The sequence below is a fragment of the Mus caroli genome, chromosome 3 (genome assembly GCF_900094665.2).
Source record: "Mus caroli chromosome 3, CAROLI_EIJ_v1.1, whole genome shotgun sequence".
Taxonomy (NCBI): Eukaryota; Metazoa; Chordata; class Mammalia; order Rodentia; family Muridae; genus Mus; species Mus caroli.
This window is the reverse complement of record NC_034572.1, coordinates 93,063,885-93,080,994: the sequence shown is the minus strand read 5'-3', so window position 1 is coordinate 93,080,994 and position 17,110 is coordinate 93,063,885. Positions and strand designations below refer to the sequence as shown.

At 40.5% G+C, this 17,110-nt stretch overlaps 1 protein-coding gene across 2 annotated transcripts in view; it reads left to right on the top strand.

The window, feature by feature from the left end:
- Positions 1-791: 791 nt before the first annotated feature.
- Positions 792-17,110, top strand: part of LOC110291755 (hydroxyacid oxidase 2) — a 31,263-nt gene continuing 14,944 nt past the window's right edge. For both annotated transcript variants that reach the window (XM_021159030.2, XM_021159029.2), the window contains exons 1-8: positions 792-895; positions 7,229-7,332; positions 8,100-8,238; positions 9,217-9,368; positions 10,761-11,044; positions 12,305-12,514; positions 15,497-15,655; positions 15,971-16,040. In XM_021159030.2, coding sequence (XP_021014689.1) covers positions 8,108-8,238; positions 9,217-9,368; positions 10,761-11,044; positions 12,305-12,514; positions 15,497-15,655; positions 15,971-16,040 — 1,006 coding nt within the window. In that variant the 5' untranslated portion in view covers positions 792-895; positions 7,229-7,332; positions 8,100-8,107. The remainder of the gene's footprint in view (positions 896-7,228; positions 7,333-8,099; positions 8,239-9,216; positions 9,369-10,760; positions 11,045-12,304; positions 12,515-15,496; positions 15,656-15,970; positions 16,041-17,110) is intronic.

Below are 17,110 nucleotides of genomic sequence, written 5' to 3'. Positions count from 1 at the left end.
ATTGTTCTGAGAAATGAGGGAAACATCTATCCATGTATCTGGTGAGGCAATCAAAATATTTAATGGAATGTTTGTGGTGTATTGTAACCACTTAAAACGTCACATGCTGTTGCAATACACTAACACCTGATAACAGCTCGTCTGTAAGAAGAGAGGGGAGATTTGGGAAATTAATAAATTAGTCAGCTTGAATGAACTTTACAAGACTGTCTTGAGGGAATCAGTTCTCTCTCTCTCTCTCTCTCTCTCTCTCTCTCTCTCTCTCTCTCTCTCTCTCTCACACACACACAGTTTCATTTCATTCTACAAGCTATCATCCTATTTTACTGAATCATGTTATCGTCAGAGACATTAATGTTTGTCTCCTGCATTAATTTGGTTGTCTAGTTCAGTATGTAGAGCTCCACAGTATTCTTATGCAGCCCTGTCCCGAGTCCTCACTATCTTCCTGCTCATGGCTTGCAAGCTATTATCTGCTCTATCCAGTTGCCACACCCCAGGCAAATGTTCCTTTTCCCATTGCAGTATATTTTTTAACTCTCTACCTGAAATCACTTATATCCTACCATTAACCATAACTTCCTTTATGGAAAGTTAATAAGCAACTACTTCATTATTTAGAACTTTAATCTTATAACACAATTTCAGGATTTTCATACCTTGTAAAGATCTAGTTTTGGCAGCAAACATTGCAAAGCCATTCAAGTTTATGTCAAGGCTAACTTTAATCTGAACTGGTTATTTATTACTTCCTTGATAACTTTTTAACCAAAAGGTTAATGTTTATCCTTGAATATATTTTACTTCAGAGTTGAACAGTGGGCCTCTGTAGCAGGCTTTGCATGGCTACCTCTACATACTGCTATTACTGGCTATTGGAAGACCTTAGTGTCAGGTTTGTCTTGGGGTATTTTCTATATGCTTGGAACTTGGGGAGAAGATGAAATAGTGGGTGAGTTTTAGGGGACTCATAGTGAGAGCTTGGCAAAGAAGGTTGCATGGAGATAGGTGGCAGGGGTGGGCACATTCAGACATTACCCAAGAAAGCTGTTGTATCAAAGAGTCTACTGGCATAAAAGGTTCAGTCCAGGGAATTTAAACCTGGAAATGGCCAAATGTGTGTGTATCCTTAGGGAAAAATTAGTCAAAATATGTTCTTTTAAAAGGTCCCTTCCCTTAAATGTGCTCATTACATGGAACATGGGCCATAAAAAGAATGTTGTGACAGGTCTACTTCTTATAAGTGAAGTAGTTAATATTTTTCAAAAAAGAGAATTTGTATCATTTATTTGGAGATACTCTGTTCTTTGGAATCAGTTGTGAGTTCCCTTCAGTAGAAGGGCTTCTTGGGGTTGTGATCAGTTCCCACAGAAATCTGGGAAGGACTGAGAAGAAGATGAACCAAGACAGGGTGGTATTGTCATATAGATAGCCAATACTTGAATGGAATAGATGAACCAGGAAACAGAATGAAAGGAGAAGGACTTTTCATGTTCTTCTACAACCTCCCAGAATGCACATCTCCTAAAGCCTTTACTGGGAACCACTCTGTCATTCTCAATTTTACAGAATCCTTTAGTTCTTACAAGAACCCTGGGCTTGATAGTGATGTTGTGATTTTATTACTTAGTAGCATCTGGAACTTGTACAAATGATAACTGGGAATCATCTGAGGTCCCTTTTGAGAAGCAATGGGAACTTTTTTCCATATTTCCAGTAGTTCTCCCTAGGGAAACACTCATGTTTAACTCTAAATTATACCAATACACTGAGAATGAAATACTGAATCCCATCTTTCAACTTTTTCTGTGTTTTAAAAGCTGAGCCTGAAAAATTTGCTTTTCACTTAACCTTCAGCATTTAGGGCAGTGCCTAGATATCATGTTAAAGCTAGTCACTGTTGTAAAATACACCCTAAAACATCAGTGGGTTAACATAAAAATGTATATGTACAAATACATATTTGCTCATTTGTTCATATTTGTTTAAAATCATCTGGCCTATAAGGCTGCCTCTTTCCAAATGGAGATTTGGAAATCCAAGCTGCCTTTATTTCATAGATATGGATTTTGGAAGATGAACTACCATGGCAGAACCACACCCAGCCAGTTGGCCAGATTAGCCACATAAACCCACCTGTCTATAAAAACTGGGAAATGTTAATAGTCTAGGGGATCAGGAAGTTATACAGCTATAGTAGTGGAATATTTGTGCATGCATAATGGGACACCCTGGGCATGAACATGAGATCTAAAAACCTGATTCACTTGACCTTCACTCATATTCTGAAGGTCATTGCATGCATTGTGTTCTGATTGCGGACCACTGTGTGAAGTCAGGAATGCAATAGTATCAGATTGGCAGTCAATTTTATATTTTGGAACATTTGGGCTTTCCCACTCCTCAGCCTATGATAAAAAGAAGAGGAACCATTTGTGTAACTTCTGTCTGTTTGTACACCCTCTCCTGAAAAAAGAGAGGCAACACAGTGATCTCCTGGGGTGAGTCAGGACACCTTGCCAAATGGCTCAACTTTGTGAGACTTGACTGAGTTCACTTTGTGCTGCACAGTTGATACTGTATTCCTCTCTACACCACTCCATGTGGCTTCAAGGACATCAGGGATGAACCAGTTTTTAAAATCTATAACTCTGTATCGTGAGGGTCAAATGCGATGGCATGTGGGAGAATGTTTTGTAAGGTACTGAGATGGATTTGAATGCCCAGGTTATTTTTAGTGAGCATGTGGATGTGTTTTTTGTTTGTTTGTTTGTTTGTTTGTTTGTTTGTCATTTGGTTGCTTGGCCACTTGTTTGCTTACTTATCTGGTAACTTTATACTTTCTGGTAGAGAAGTAATGTGGCCAGAGGAAGTAATATGCTACACGTGACCAAGACATTTCAAATATCTTAGGTACTTGCCATACCATAAACCACTTTTGGCAACAAATATAAACACTTCTTTTCATAGTGATTAAAAGCCAGGCATCTGAAGTCAGAATACACTACTAGATGTGTGATTTTTGTATGAAGTGTTTTAATTTTTCTCTCCCTTGTGAAATGGAGGATAGTAATATTTCCATTTGGGGATGACAATGAAAATTAAAGCATTAGAATACCTAAGCTACTCACACAGTGTGCTCAGTCTTATGGCACACTAGACAGATGGCTGCAGTGTATCTTCATCATCATTATTAATTACTATTACTTATTATTATAAGTAAGGAATAATTATGTTGTTCCCAATATGTACAATTAAATTACCCCATTGCTTAACTAAATCAGGAAGTCCCTCAATCTTTCTAAACACTCTATTGTTGTCTCTTCCAGCATTCCCTCAACTGTCTCCGATTAACAACATAGTTGGGCATCAATACTCTACCTGGGAGTTATTTCTTCAGAGGTCAGAACATATTTTCCCATAGAGAAAATGATACTAAAATAGTAATTAGATTCTAAGTGACAGAAAGCACTCCCTTGATTAACAATGTTTCCAAAACTTGGCACACTCATGATACAAAAGGTGACCGAGCAATGCTGTTGTATTGAACTCATCGTTCAACATTAGAGACTATAAAAAATGTTATACATAATTTCTTTAAGTTCTCATGAATGTCAATTATGGAAAATAGCAATCTTAATTGCTGACATCATAGAGTAAAAGAAAAATAAGTAAGGAATGCCAAGATGCTTCTGAAAATGTGCTCAGAGTCTCTTGAGATGAGCATGTCCCAGATCTGTGATACACAAGCCCCTAGAGTAGAACACAAGCATGAATCAGACCCTTGGACCAGTGCAGAGAGACTTCAGAAACACCCGAATAGCACACTAGCCATGGCAGCTCATGGGCACAGGACAAGAGAGGAAGAGGCATTACAGGGAAGGAGAATGATAGAGTGGTTGTGGGTTACTGGACAAAAGAAAATAACTTATTCCTCACCATAAAATCAATGAAATAAGCCTGGAAGAGTCCTGTGCCTTTAACGCGATGACCCAGAGATCTGAACAGAATTGCTTCTAGGCTGACGGCAACCACTGACCAATTCTTGCAGCCTCTGACTAAGCTGATGCCTGTTGGGCTGCATGGAGCTCCTGGTCCTTTACTCTCAAGTGTTTCTCAAAGGACCTTTGTGTGGGAGCACTCTTTTCCTGGTATTTCTCTGAGGACAGGCCTGTTACTGATTCAAATCTTCCTCCTGTTAGTTTCTCCCCTGTTATGGTTGTCCTGGGGTTCTCCCCAGGATTGAGGCTGTTTGCTTATGGGATCTAAGGGATCAAGCCTACTGTCTGAGGCTCCTTGTCCTGAAAGCATGTAGAGCCTCATCCTGCTGTACTCTTCCCCTAAAGTGTTCAGCCATGAATTTAGTAGTGCCTTTTAAAGATTTATTTAATGTAAAGATTATTGACGGCAAATTGCTGTGGATAAAGGTTATGAAGGTTATCCTGACTTTTGCAATATCTATCTTTGAGGCTGGAAGTCTTCCCAGAATTGGTTTCAGCTAACCTTGGATAGTGTAATCTCCCAAACTGGGCTTCAGAATGTGGTCCTTGATCTTATCTTTGACTTTACAAATCTTGGCCTAAATGCCAACAGAGTAGACCAAAGGATCTTGAAGAAAGTATTCTGAATTACAAAAGAAGCCTTCAGTGAGACAAACTGTTTCCCCTTGTGTCTCCCAATGTGCTCTGTAATTCTCACCTTGTTCCTCACAGAGGACTCCAGGGTCTTGGAACTAAATGCAAACTCTGATACCCCAGAGTTTCTCAGGTAATAGCCTATGTATGCTATAAAATATTCAAAGAAAACAATGCTTTGTCTAAAATAATTGGATAAGTTTACATCATTACCCAGAACAAAACATCTTCCTTACCAGGGTAGCCAGTTCCAGTTTGTGTCTTGGGCTAAGGATCAGAGTTGGACCATTGGAGCACAGCAGCAGAAGTCCAGAGCATCCTTGCTCTTAGGGTTTCATTTCCTGAATTGTTTTTCTCCATGCTCAACCCTTAAAGAATGAGCTTAAAGAAACTCAAGGAGATAAAGTTCAGAAACAAAGTCTCACGTGTGATCTGTGTGCAAAATTTTTCCCCTTATGCCTAGCCTGTTTCTCAGGACAATCAGAGACAACCAGAATAGACAGAGAGCATAGGAATAAGACTGAGGAAATAGGCTCACAAGAAATGGTTGGAGGATTAGAATCCTTCCTTCAGTTTCTGGTTTCAACACTGGTGTGAAGCAGACTGTAATATACAAAAACATTGCACCAAGTTCTTTCTCAAATTAAGGGAAAGCATTGAAGAGCAAAGTGTGATTCTCTTCAACTGTAACTCTTACACTGTTCCTTTAGTAAGAACAATTGACTCAGTATGCTTTTGACCTTGAGTTACTTCATAGAGAGAAAATTGGACAATTGTATCTTTATGTACGCTTCCAAACATTTCTTAAATTGTAATTTAGCAAGTAATTCAAATCACTGATGTGTGTGTGTAATTTATGTAACATTTACATTTTAAAATGCTTCTGTGACAACTTTGCTCTTTACCATTGAATTGGAGAGCATCTATCTTTGGAGGCTGACAGGATATAGTTCCCAAGTCATTGTCTGCACTAATTTATTATCTAATAATCCACAACTTTCCTGTTTTCTGAGCCTCGTTCCTTCTGAATCCAAAAGAAAGAGATTAATGCCCAATTGGCTGTAATGTCTCTATCTATTTCACAGAGAAGTTGACAGTTTTTCATATATATATATTATTACGTATTTTCCTCAATTACATTTCCAATGCTATCCCAATGGAAAGATGAAAAAGACAATGAAAATGAATAGCCTTGGTTACATTTAGAGATGCTGAGATTTAATGCTTCATTGTCAAACAACTTTTAAATTCCTTAATCACAATACTATGGACGGGTAATGCTGAGCTGCCTCTCATGGATTAGATTTCAGTTCTGTGCACTGTCTATGCTAGATACTTTCACAAGAGCATTACCATGGGCATTTAATGTGTAGGAAGGCAGTAACTTAAATCTGATGGAATTTTACTTCTCCCCCAAAAGCATAGACTCAGCACACAGAAAAATGTTAAATCGAAGAAATCAATAGATCTGCATACTAACTTAATATTGTATCATCTTAAAGCCCGGGGTACAGCTGTGGAATCTGTGTGTTCAGTAAGGGAATTCACAGAACTCAACACATCATTGAGCATATAGGCTATTTCAGAGACAAGATGCAAAGAAAAGTTAGGATAGGGAAAGGACTGGGGAAAAAAACCCCAGGTATAAGCTTCCAAGAAATCTGATGACTCCTCCAGTGCCAAGATGAGACATGTTAAAGACTATGCTTACCAACTCATGTTGGCGGCTGGTTGTATGATCGCTCTCGGTACCGACGTCCTACGCTCCTAGAAGGAAAGCAGATGGTTAGCATAAATCACATTGTTTGCAAACAAAACAAAACAATTCAGTTAAATTATATCACTCTTATCTGGTCTTGCTGCTGTGTTAGTTTCTAGCTATAAGCCAAGTCCTAACCTTGAAGGGAAGGTCTCCCAAGAAATAACACTACAAACTGCTATACTAACTTTTCTATACACACAGAACTATGAATGAGCAATTGCAAGATAGTTGGATATAAAATAAGTGATTCATTGACCTAGGGTTTATTAATGCATCAGTGAGTAAGGTAGGTAGGCATGGGTTAAAGCAAATATGGATGCTGAACTTTATCAGAATAGCTCAGCACTGGGTATTGTCCTGCCCACCAACTAACAAGGTTGTCTGTGCAAAGCTCTATAGATGTAGTCAAATGCCTCTTCATAACCTCCATGTAAAATGGCCACATCACAGGAGACTCTGTTTTGTTTTTGTTTTGTTCTTTTTTTTTTTTTTTCAATAGAACTTCTGTTTAGCCCCTTAGGTAGGAATGGCGTGCTGTTCCTCTGTTGAGCTTCCCTAGGCTTTTGCCTAGTTCTGATTGACCTCAGACCAGTTCTGCCTCATCTCTACCTGAGCTAACATATTCAGCACCCCACATTTTCATCAGGAATTTTTGTCATTTGCCATTTCTGATTGAAGAGTGAGTTTCTGGTACATGAACCTTTCCCTTACCCAATAGCTTAAAAGTCCTCTGGTTTCTACTTTTAGGCCCAGGGTAATTTTTACACTGTTATCTCCTGCACCAGAGTTGGCTAGGTATTTAAAGTTTGCATTTTCCATCCTTTCCTTCCAGAATCTTCTTGTGTACAAGCCCTGAATGGTGTGACCAACCCAAGTTCCTACAGCGTCTTTGCAGCTGTTGATCTCACTCTTTCGTTCCTATTGGAGAAACTTCCGGTGAGCTCTAAACTAAGCCCTCTTCAGTTCTTCTGCTGACTTGTATTAAAAGTCCCATGTACTAGATGCAGGGTTCAGATCATTGATGATAATAAATAGGAAAAACATGCTCTTGGCAAAAATAACAAAAGGTAGAAGGCAGTGACCTTGTGGCAACATATCCAATCACCTAGCCAAGGGGCAACCCAAAATAATCAGCTGTTTTCACCATGTTGTTTGTATCCTCAATAATTCAGACATCTTAGAGATCTTGGGAACTCACACTGATATCACAGCAGAGCTGATTTTTCACATAGTGGTATGGATGCCATACCACAGTGAAATTAAGGCCACTGAGACATGACACTAAGTAAGCAGTTAGGAAGCAGGTCCTGGAAAGNGGCAAGTGAGGTGATATGGGNACTTGGAGACACTAGATGTTCAATGAGACTTCCATTTCATTAAGGATCCATGCCACCTAGAAAGAGGTGAGGAGGCAAGAAACTCTTCGGTTGTAATCCCTTAAGGTGTGGTGCAGCCTTTATGATCTAAAGCCATGTGTGTAGAATGTAGGAAGANGCCATGGTAGACATTCAGAAGATCAGATGATTAGGTATGGGGAGTGGATGTGAGAAGAAGGAAGTCCTCTGGTTTGGGGGAAGCAGGAGTGCACTGAGTTAAGGAACACCAACATACAGATATGGCAACTAAGCAGCTTCACACTCTGCCCCCACCCATTTATGCCCAAAGTGTTCTCACTGGGTTTGTTTTGTTTTTCTATTTTGAAGGCCCAGCAATGTCTTTGCTGTGTTTGGCAGACTTTAAAGCACATGCACAAAAGCAGCTGTCTAAGACCTCCTGGGATTTTATTGAAGGAGAAGCTGATGATGGCATCACCTACAATGACAACATGGCAGCATTTAAAAGGTCTGCTCTTTATCCTCTCCATTGTTACTCTAGGATGCATTGATTGAAAGCTCCTGACATAGGAATAGTTCTGCCTTTAGTGAACACATAGTGGACAGGAAAATGGCAAGCTTCTGTGTTTTATCATAGGGTAGGGATGAGGGATAGGGAGTTGGGGAGAAATTGTATAGAGAGAATCTATCTTAGATCTAGTGTAAGTGACTTATCAGTTCTCTGCATTCCAGCAACTTCATTTGCTGAAAAGATGGAACAGGAACAACAGCGGTGCAGTGTGGACAAGCTACATGCAGATCTAGATAGCCCGAGCTCCCAAAAGTATGCCTTGAAGGAGAAAAATGTAAAGAGGGTGAAAGGACTCAAGTTTTGCAGAAAAAGAATGTTAAGGGTAATGGCAGATTGATTCGGATGAGAACTGGTCTTAAAAGCTAAGGGTTGGAGCATGTGCCAACAACAGCTATTTCCAAGTTTTCATGGGTTGTAAAATAATGTTTTAGATATCATTTGTGAATTACTCTACCTTCTGTAAAGCAGTATATAAATCAAATAAATTAGTTCCCTGAGGGTCAGGGGTTGGGAGACATGATTGTCTTCTAGGATTTGAACTCTTGATTGCCTTGTCTTTCTTTTGGGGGATGCCTGAATTTTTCTTTCCCTGTCTAGTCATTGCTGATAAAGACTAAATTAAACACCTAAGTACTGAGAGTCAAGACATAAAAACAGTACTCTAACAGTGCATGACAGAAGCTAAAGTGGACTTTGGTTTACCAACAGTTCAAAGGGGACTGGATTAGTGGGCAAAGATACCTTGGAAAGTTGCCTTCTCCTAAGCCTGTACTGCTTATTCAGAATTAGCAAATTAATCCTAAGAAGGGTTCAGAGATCTAAATCTACTTAAATCTGCATTGTGAATTAGGGTCCCAGCTCCAGAAAGAGTAGCCAAGTTGGAAAATAATCCATCTTATTGTTTGTCTAGTGCAGAATCCGCCTCCGTCCCAGATACCTGAGAGATGTGTCAAAGATAGACACCAGGACCACAATCCAAGGGCAGGAGATCAATGCCCCCATTTGCATCTCACCCACAGCCTTTCATTCAATTGCCTGGGCAGATGGAGAAAAGAGCACAGCTAAAGGTATGGTTCCACCTGAAGGCTGCCTTTCCAGGCCAGAAGTAAGTGAGAGTTCTCACCCAGATAAGTTGTAGGTAGCATCAGGACCTCTTACAGAAAGGTCTTAGGGACATCAGTCCTATGGGGACTAAGAATGGTGATTAAGGGATTGCATAAGCCACAGCTGTGTGACACTGATGTAGAATGTGGACATACTATCCATAATGATGGTCCCAGTAAAAGAGGAACTATTGATAAATAGGAGATGCTGAGACCTCAAGTCATTCCTTGAAAGAGGGTTGCTGACCCCCCCCCCCTGAATCAGACCCTCTGCAGCTTTATGGGCTAGAGATGGGGCTGAATTCTGAGTCTACATTTAGGATGATGAGAAATCTTTTTCCCCCAAATCCTCACACAGGGCTTGGTAGCTGTTCTTTTCTAAGTAGTCCACTTCTCTTCTCCTTGATTGACCTTGTCCTGTGTAACAAAAAGGGTTTTTGTGGTTTTAGCTCTTTCTTAATAAACCCCATGGAGGCCTGTCTTTGTGGACCCTGTGGAGTCTGTCCCTGTGGCCTCCACAAACATGGATAGTAACAACAATGAATGAGAAGAGATAACACTAAACATTCTTGGGAGTCAATCCTCTTGACTCCAAGTTGCCTCTGTGTGTGTGTGTGGTATGTGTTTGATGTGTGTGTATGGTGTATGGTATGTGTGTGTGTTTGTATGTCAGGTTGTGTGGTGTAGGTGTGTGTGGTATATGTGAGGGGTGTGTGTGTGTTTGTGATGTGTGTAGTGTGGGTATGTGTGGTATACGACAGGGTGTATTTGTGTGTGTATGTATTTCCCAGAAGTTTTCTGATTTTTTTCCCCTTAGACTCCATGAGGCAATGAGTATGAGGATTCTAGAGTTAAAGAGACAAACAGGCATAGCTAAGTGGAAACATTAATGTCCTATATGAAGATGGTTGACTTACTGTTCTAATGTATTGTCTTGTAGTGTTTCCTGCTGACGTGAGGCATTAACATTAATTTTTGATTAGGACAAATTATTTGGCCATGGATGCAGCTTCACAGTGAGATCAAGGCCCTGGGCAGACAGAGTGAAATGATAAAAGTAGCCATGACATTTATCAGTACCTTTCCCATTTGACAAATAAAGGAACTAAGCCTCAAAGCTGCACAGAAAGAGAGGGGTTTGATTCATCCTTCTCATTCTCCGGCATACTTCTTCCCCCTACAGAGTAGCTTACATGGAAGAGAATGCAAACACTAACTCTCTCCATTGAACCATGCCATCTCTCATGGGGAAGTAGAATGAACTCAGGCTTTCTCTCTACTCACTGGGCAACCTGTCCAGAGGCAAGGTCAGAATAGTTCTGCCCTCCAAACTAGGTCATGCTCCTTGCTTTCCAGCTGCTCAGGAAGCCAACATCTGCTATGTCATCAGCAGTTATGCCAGCTATACTGTGGAAGACATTGTTGCTGCTGCCCCTGGAGGCCTCCATTGGTTCCAACTTTATGTGCAGCCAGACTGGGACATCAACAAGCAGATGGTTCAGAGGCTAGAAGCCTTGGGTTTCAAAGCTTTGGTGATCACTGTAGATGTGCCTGTACTTGGCAATAGGAGAGGGAATAAGAGAAACCTGCTGGATTTGGAGGCAAACATAATGCTGAAGGATCTTCGATCCCCCGGAGAGGTGAGAAAGATATCAGACTCAATGGGCATTTAATATAAGAAGCATTTAGGATAAGAAGAGATGATTAGTGTCCCTCCCTCTTTTTCTCCATCCTCCTTTCATCCATCCCTCCCTTTCTCTCTCCTTTCCTTCCTCCCTTCCTTTATCCTTCCCTTCCTTCCTTCCTCCTCCCTCCTCCTTCCCTCCCTTCCTCCCACTCTCTTGTCATCCTTTTTGCAAATATTTTCCCCTACCTGCCTTATTATGGCAGACACTGGAAATGTAGCAGTTAAAGAGGCTGACTTGTTTTGTTTTGTTTTGTTTTTCCTTTCTAGTGCCTCCTGGCAGGCAGAACTTATGATCAAATGCTCACTTCTCTGGAGATGCTCAGTCTGTCATCAGAGATGTTCAAGCCAGGGCTGATGTTGGGAGACAGGAGAATTTTGGGATGAATGTAGGGATGAATTTTGCAGGAACTGGAGAGCAAACTAAAGTGTTATTCTCACACTTTCTATTTCATGATGGGTTCAGAAAGTGATACTTTTGCATAGGATGCATTGACAAACTGACTCGCTGGAGAGGACGCTCACAGGTCAATTGTATAGCCAGCCAATCTAGCCAGCTGGGGCTCTAGTCTGCTGTTTTGAAAACTTAAAAGTCATCCAGAATCATCAGGGCTCTGCAACACATCTTTTGGAAACCTTTCAATTAAGGAACTACCATGAACACTTTCTTTATTAAATTCTGAAGATTGAAAAAGATGGCATGCCCTTGAAAGCAAAAATCAAGGCTAAGATAACAGTGTCCTTGTCAGCCAGTGGGCACCTGTGATTCCTGTGTGTCCCTGAATATTAGAATTTAAGGAAATGTGCTGCGTACTGTGAGCCAAAGCTAGATAGTAGGCAAGGCCTGGCTTAAGATCTTTTTTATTTTGGTTTTATTAGCTCATGAATATAGGTCAACCATAAAATGTCACTGTGTCTTTGACTATTTTTCTTACTCGTTTTACATACTACATACCACACCCTTTTAAGTATAGATTCTATCTCATCTGTCATTGTATCTATCTAGATCAAAGACATTGATTAATGGTCAGTGAACAAGCCATCAAAAGTAGAAATTCTTCATACAGCCTTTGGGAGAGGAAGTAGCATCAGCATTCAGTGGCATTGCTTGGTTTTCATAGCTTATAAATGACAGTGCTCCAAATGCACCTCATCTTTTGAATGAATCAAGTGAGCATTCATTTGGGTCTAAGAGTCATCTTCTAATTCCCTACAGAGAAAGTCTGGACTTCCTTCTCCCACGTCTATGCCAAGTACATCTTTCTGCTGGAATGATCTCCCCTTGCTTCAGAGTATAACTCGGTTGCCCATTATCCTCAAAGGGATTTTGACAAAAGAGGATGCAGAATTAGCAGTGAAGCACAACATCCGAGGCATCATTGTTTCCAACCATGGTGGGAGGCAGCTTGATGAGGTTCCTGCTTCTGTAAGTAGGATGACGTCAGAGGGGTGTGTCCGGATGCTCTATGCCAAAGCTCCCTACTAAATCTAGTACGCATTGCCCTCTGCCTTATCATGATATTTCCTATGGATCTTAAGGATGGTTAATCATGTTTGTCTGACTATTTTCCTAAACTGTATGTGTAACATGTCTACACTTTGTGACATTGCTGCAAAATAGATATATCCCTATTTGACAGTTAGGAGTATTGGAGTTTAGAGACATCAACTAATGAGTACAGATTCACAATAGACCAAGGGAGATGTTTGAAAGGTATTGAAGACCCTGTCTTCTGCCAGAAGTAATCAGATTGAAGCTAATGCATCTTCATAGACTTTGGAAACTTAGTTTTCCTCTCTGACACATGAAGAAAGGAGCGGTACCTCCCAGAGGCATGTAATCATTTTTTCTAAGTGGAACTGCAGTGCACAAATATTCTAGTCTGTCGTACACCGACGAATCTAATACTGAAATCTACAATAGCCTGCGGTAGCTTACAAATGTATGTCCGATCTGCATGGCACCTGTGAAAAAATGAATAAAGGAGAGTGGACAAAGAGTCTTTACATGGAAACCAGTTGTTAGCTTATCTTCATAGTCATATTTATGCTATTGTTTCTCCAAAAGTTGTTCCAGCAATGCTTGGCACAATTCAACAAACAAAAGTCAAGCTTTTTCTTCCTCAGTTCCTTTGGCCTCTTATGAAAAGATATCCACAAACAGAAGGAAGTGTATTTTTTTTAAAAAAGAATCTCAAATTTTATCTCAATCATTGATGTTAATTTCTTGATGCTTGTTAATACAAATACATCTTTTGTGGCTTAAAATGTTCACATGTTAATATGTTTTGTAATTTCCTTCTTTTCAGTTATCCAATTTTTAAGCACATTTTTTTTTTTTAATTTCAGTATAAGTCTCTCTTCTTTTTAATGGCGTGGCATGAATGGACAGTTTGATATAATGATCCCCTTGGTGTTGAGCATCTGCTTTGATTCCAGTGTTTCCTTACTTTGTTTCTTTTTGTCTAGTTTGCGTGTTTGTTGTCTGATTGTGACAAGGTCTCACCAGGTAGCCCATACCAGCTTTGGGCCTTCAATCTCCCCATCTCTGTTCTCTTAGTGTGGAAATTAGAGGCCTGTACCCCTGTATCTGATGATTTATTTATGTATGTATTTATTTATAACAATGAATCAGTAACCATCCTTAAATTTAATAATTTTCGTGTGTCCTTGATTAATTCTTTAAAGATAGATCCCAAGAGAAGCAGAAAGTTCTAAGCTGTTCTCCTGTTTGGTCTAAGGCTTATGGGATGGAGTCATTTGCAGTACTTATCACTCCTACACCAGCCCCTTGCTAGGAGAGCAGGAAGTAGACAGACAGGCCTGTCCAGAGAGAGGCTCACTCTGCTGTGTCTCTTAGTGAAAGCTGGATTGGAAGGTACAGTTATGCCTCCTTCCTAATGCAGGGGAAGACAAGGGAAACTGAGGGAACATGAGGCTGGTAAGGGGTCCTTCTCTCCCAGGATCAGGCTTACAAATCTGCCCATTGACAGAGTGAATGGGGCCTTATTGTTAATAATGGGGTTTGAATCTGCTTTCCTTATTTCTTCTCATATAATTACTTTCAACAAGTAAAAGTTTTCATACAACAAAATCAAAACCTTGGTGGAGAGAGCCTTGAGATAGTATTCCTCTCTCTTAACCCTGACTCAAACAAGAGGAACAAACCAACAAGGAAATGAGCTTAAGGACCAGAACACAGCTTTGATTTCAGCCTTATCAACACTTNGGGCTCATCCTTAACCCTGAACAAGGAATGGCCTTCACAGCTGCATCTGCAAAAGAAAGTTCTTACAACAGACGAGCAAGCCCATTCTGTCTGTTTCCATAACAAATGCTGTCACTGTGCTTCCTCATGTGGTAGATAAACAGCATTCTCAGGGAGCTGCAGTAGGTGTCCTGCTCTGACCTACTGAAAAATGGACCACTCTGCACCCTAGGTTGAGTTAATTTTGACTGTTATTATTCTATTGATTTGCTTTGTAATTTAGTTAGTTTGTTGTGTGTGTTTGTGTGTGGTGTGTGTGTGTGTGTGTGTGTGTGTGTGTGTGTGTGTGTGTGTGTACAGCAAGTACTTTCCACTGTGGAAACATCTCACAGGCCCTATTGGTTTCTCTGATGTAGCTATGTAATCTTATGTAGCCCGGGCTGGCACTGATCTCCTGGTTCTCTTGGCTTCTGCTTCTGAATGAGTTTATAAGCACTACCACACTTGGCTTCTCCATTCTACTTCTAAGTCATTGTCAACTGCACTGCTGAGTGTAACTAGAGAAGTTTCTATAAATACGTTTATTTCCTCTTCATGGCATCATACATATTCCAAATGATACTTGGACATGAGTTTTCTCTAGTTATTCCATGTAAGTTATTTCAAAACACATCCAGTGCTTCCTCCATACAGACATCAAAGGACAGAGTTGTTTTCTCCCTGTTAGACTTTATTGTTGTTGTTATTATTATTATTATTATTTATTAGTATTCTGCTCATTTTGGGACAGCATTCCAATGGATTCCTTGCCCAGTGTCAGAGTCTGAGGGCTCTATTTCAATTCTTTTCCCCCAGTTTCCTTTAGAGAAATACAGCTAATAACTAAAGTCAGCTTAGAACCATCTCTTCAGGGATCCTTATTCCTGGCTCTAGATGGGGCCTGCTGCCCTCGACAATATAGAATTGGAGGAGTCTCCTGGAGTTCAGGAAACACAAGCTTCAGTCCTCAGGAGTCTGTGGGCCTTGGGAGCAGGGCCCTGAGTTCCCTTGGATGAAAGCACAGTTGGAGATAGATATGTAAAGGTCTTGGCCTTTGCTTGAATTTCCTGGTCCTATTCAACTTTGAGAGGACGTTCATCCCATGACCTTTTGAGAAACAAAATAGGAATATCCAAAGCTGTGTGCATATTTCACTTTCAGATTGATGCTCTGAGAGAAGTGGTGGCTGCTGTCAATGGGAAAATTGAAGTGTACATGGATGGTGGGGTTCGAACCGGCAATGATGTGTTGAAGGCACTGGCCCTTGGAGCTAGGTGCATTTTTCTTGGGAGACCAATCATTTGGGGCCTTGCCTGCAAGGTAAGATTGCTAGCATGGGATGTAGAGCTCAGGACTTATTCTTGTGGTTTTCCTAATCCATCTTCCAGTGAAGACATTTCCTCAATTTCTTGCAAAATTGTTTCAGGTCACTTCACCTTCAGGCCTCTAAAGTGTTGCGCATACTTCAGAGTCCTTGACTCAGCCTTTCCCCACTGGTTTCTTTCAATCTCTACGTTATTCTGATTTCATAGATTCTATCTTCCCTGAAACTGTAAAGAATGTACACATGATATGTAACTATCTGGTGGTCCAAATGTTCTTTCAAACCTCTGTACCCTCGCTTCTACTTTTCAGGGTGAACATGGTGTTAAGGAAGTTTTAGATATTCTAAAAGAAGAACTCCACACTTGTATGGCTCTTTCAGGTATGGGTTCTGTTTATTCCTCTGGTATGGAGCTTCAGGTGGGAAGTCTACTGACAGAAGTTGATGGTCCTTCATGTCGGTTAACCATGCCTTGGCTTGATAGCTGTCCTGAAGTCAGAACAGTTATAGAAATGTCCTACAAAGAGATCAAGAACTGCTCACTGACAATGGAAACCCTGTATTTTTCTCAAGGACATTGTTGGTACTAAATCAGTTCAATTTGTAGGTCACCTGAGGCTCCTGCCCTGGGTGTGAAATTTTTTACATTTCTATTTTAGGAAAAGAATCTCTCATTGGTTACATTTTGTGATGCATTTTGCTCATGTTCTGTGTGTAACAGTAGAGGTGGCTATATCAAGTTCAGTTCCACACAGACTCTGATTAAATTCTTCCAGCCTTTTCATTACATAGGCTTTTCACTGTCTGTACTTGCTCACAGTTTTTCACACCACTTTGCTACCCTGCTTCCATTTTTTAAAATTCTTTTTCAATCCTCACATGGAAGCTCAGTTTTCATCTTCATATTACATACTAATTAAGATCTTCTGGTCATGTAGGATCTTCCCTTTGGCAGAAACTTCCCCTAGAAGGCATGTGGTATGTGGAGTACCCATTCCATCTGCTACAGTATCCCTTAGCCTTCTCTTTCTCGTAGACTAGAATATACTCCTTAAGTACACCTTTTTCATCAGGATCAAGCTAAAAGCCAAAGAAAGCTAGCTCATGCAGTTGGGTTTTTGATGCTAAAATAGAGATGTGTGTGTGTGTGTACTTCGCATTTGTGTGTGAGGGTGTGTGCTTCACATTTTGATGTGGCTATGCATAAACTATGAGCAACTATGAAATCATTGATTTCTTTTGCAACTGGGATTACAATACACAATTGATAGAAATAACATTTATCAAGGTGAGCACAAAGGCTAAAGGCTTCCTCCTGGTGCATCATCCCAAGTCCATGGAGGAAGAGAAGTGAGCTCTGTAATAGAGAGCAGAACACACACACACACACACACACACACACACACACACACACACACACACACACACACAGAGAGAGAGAGAGAGAGAGA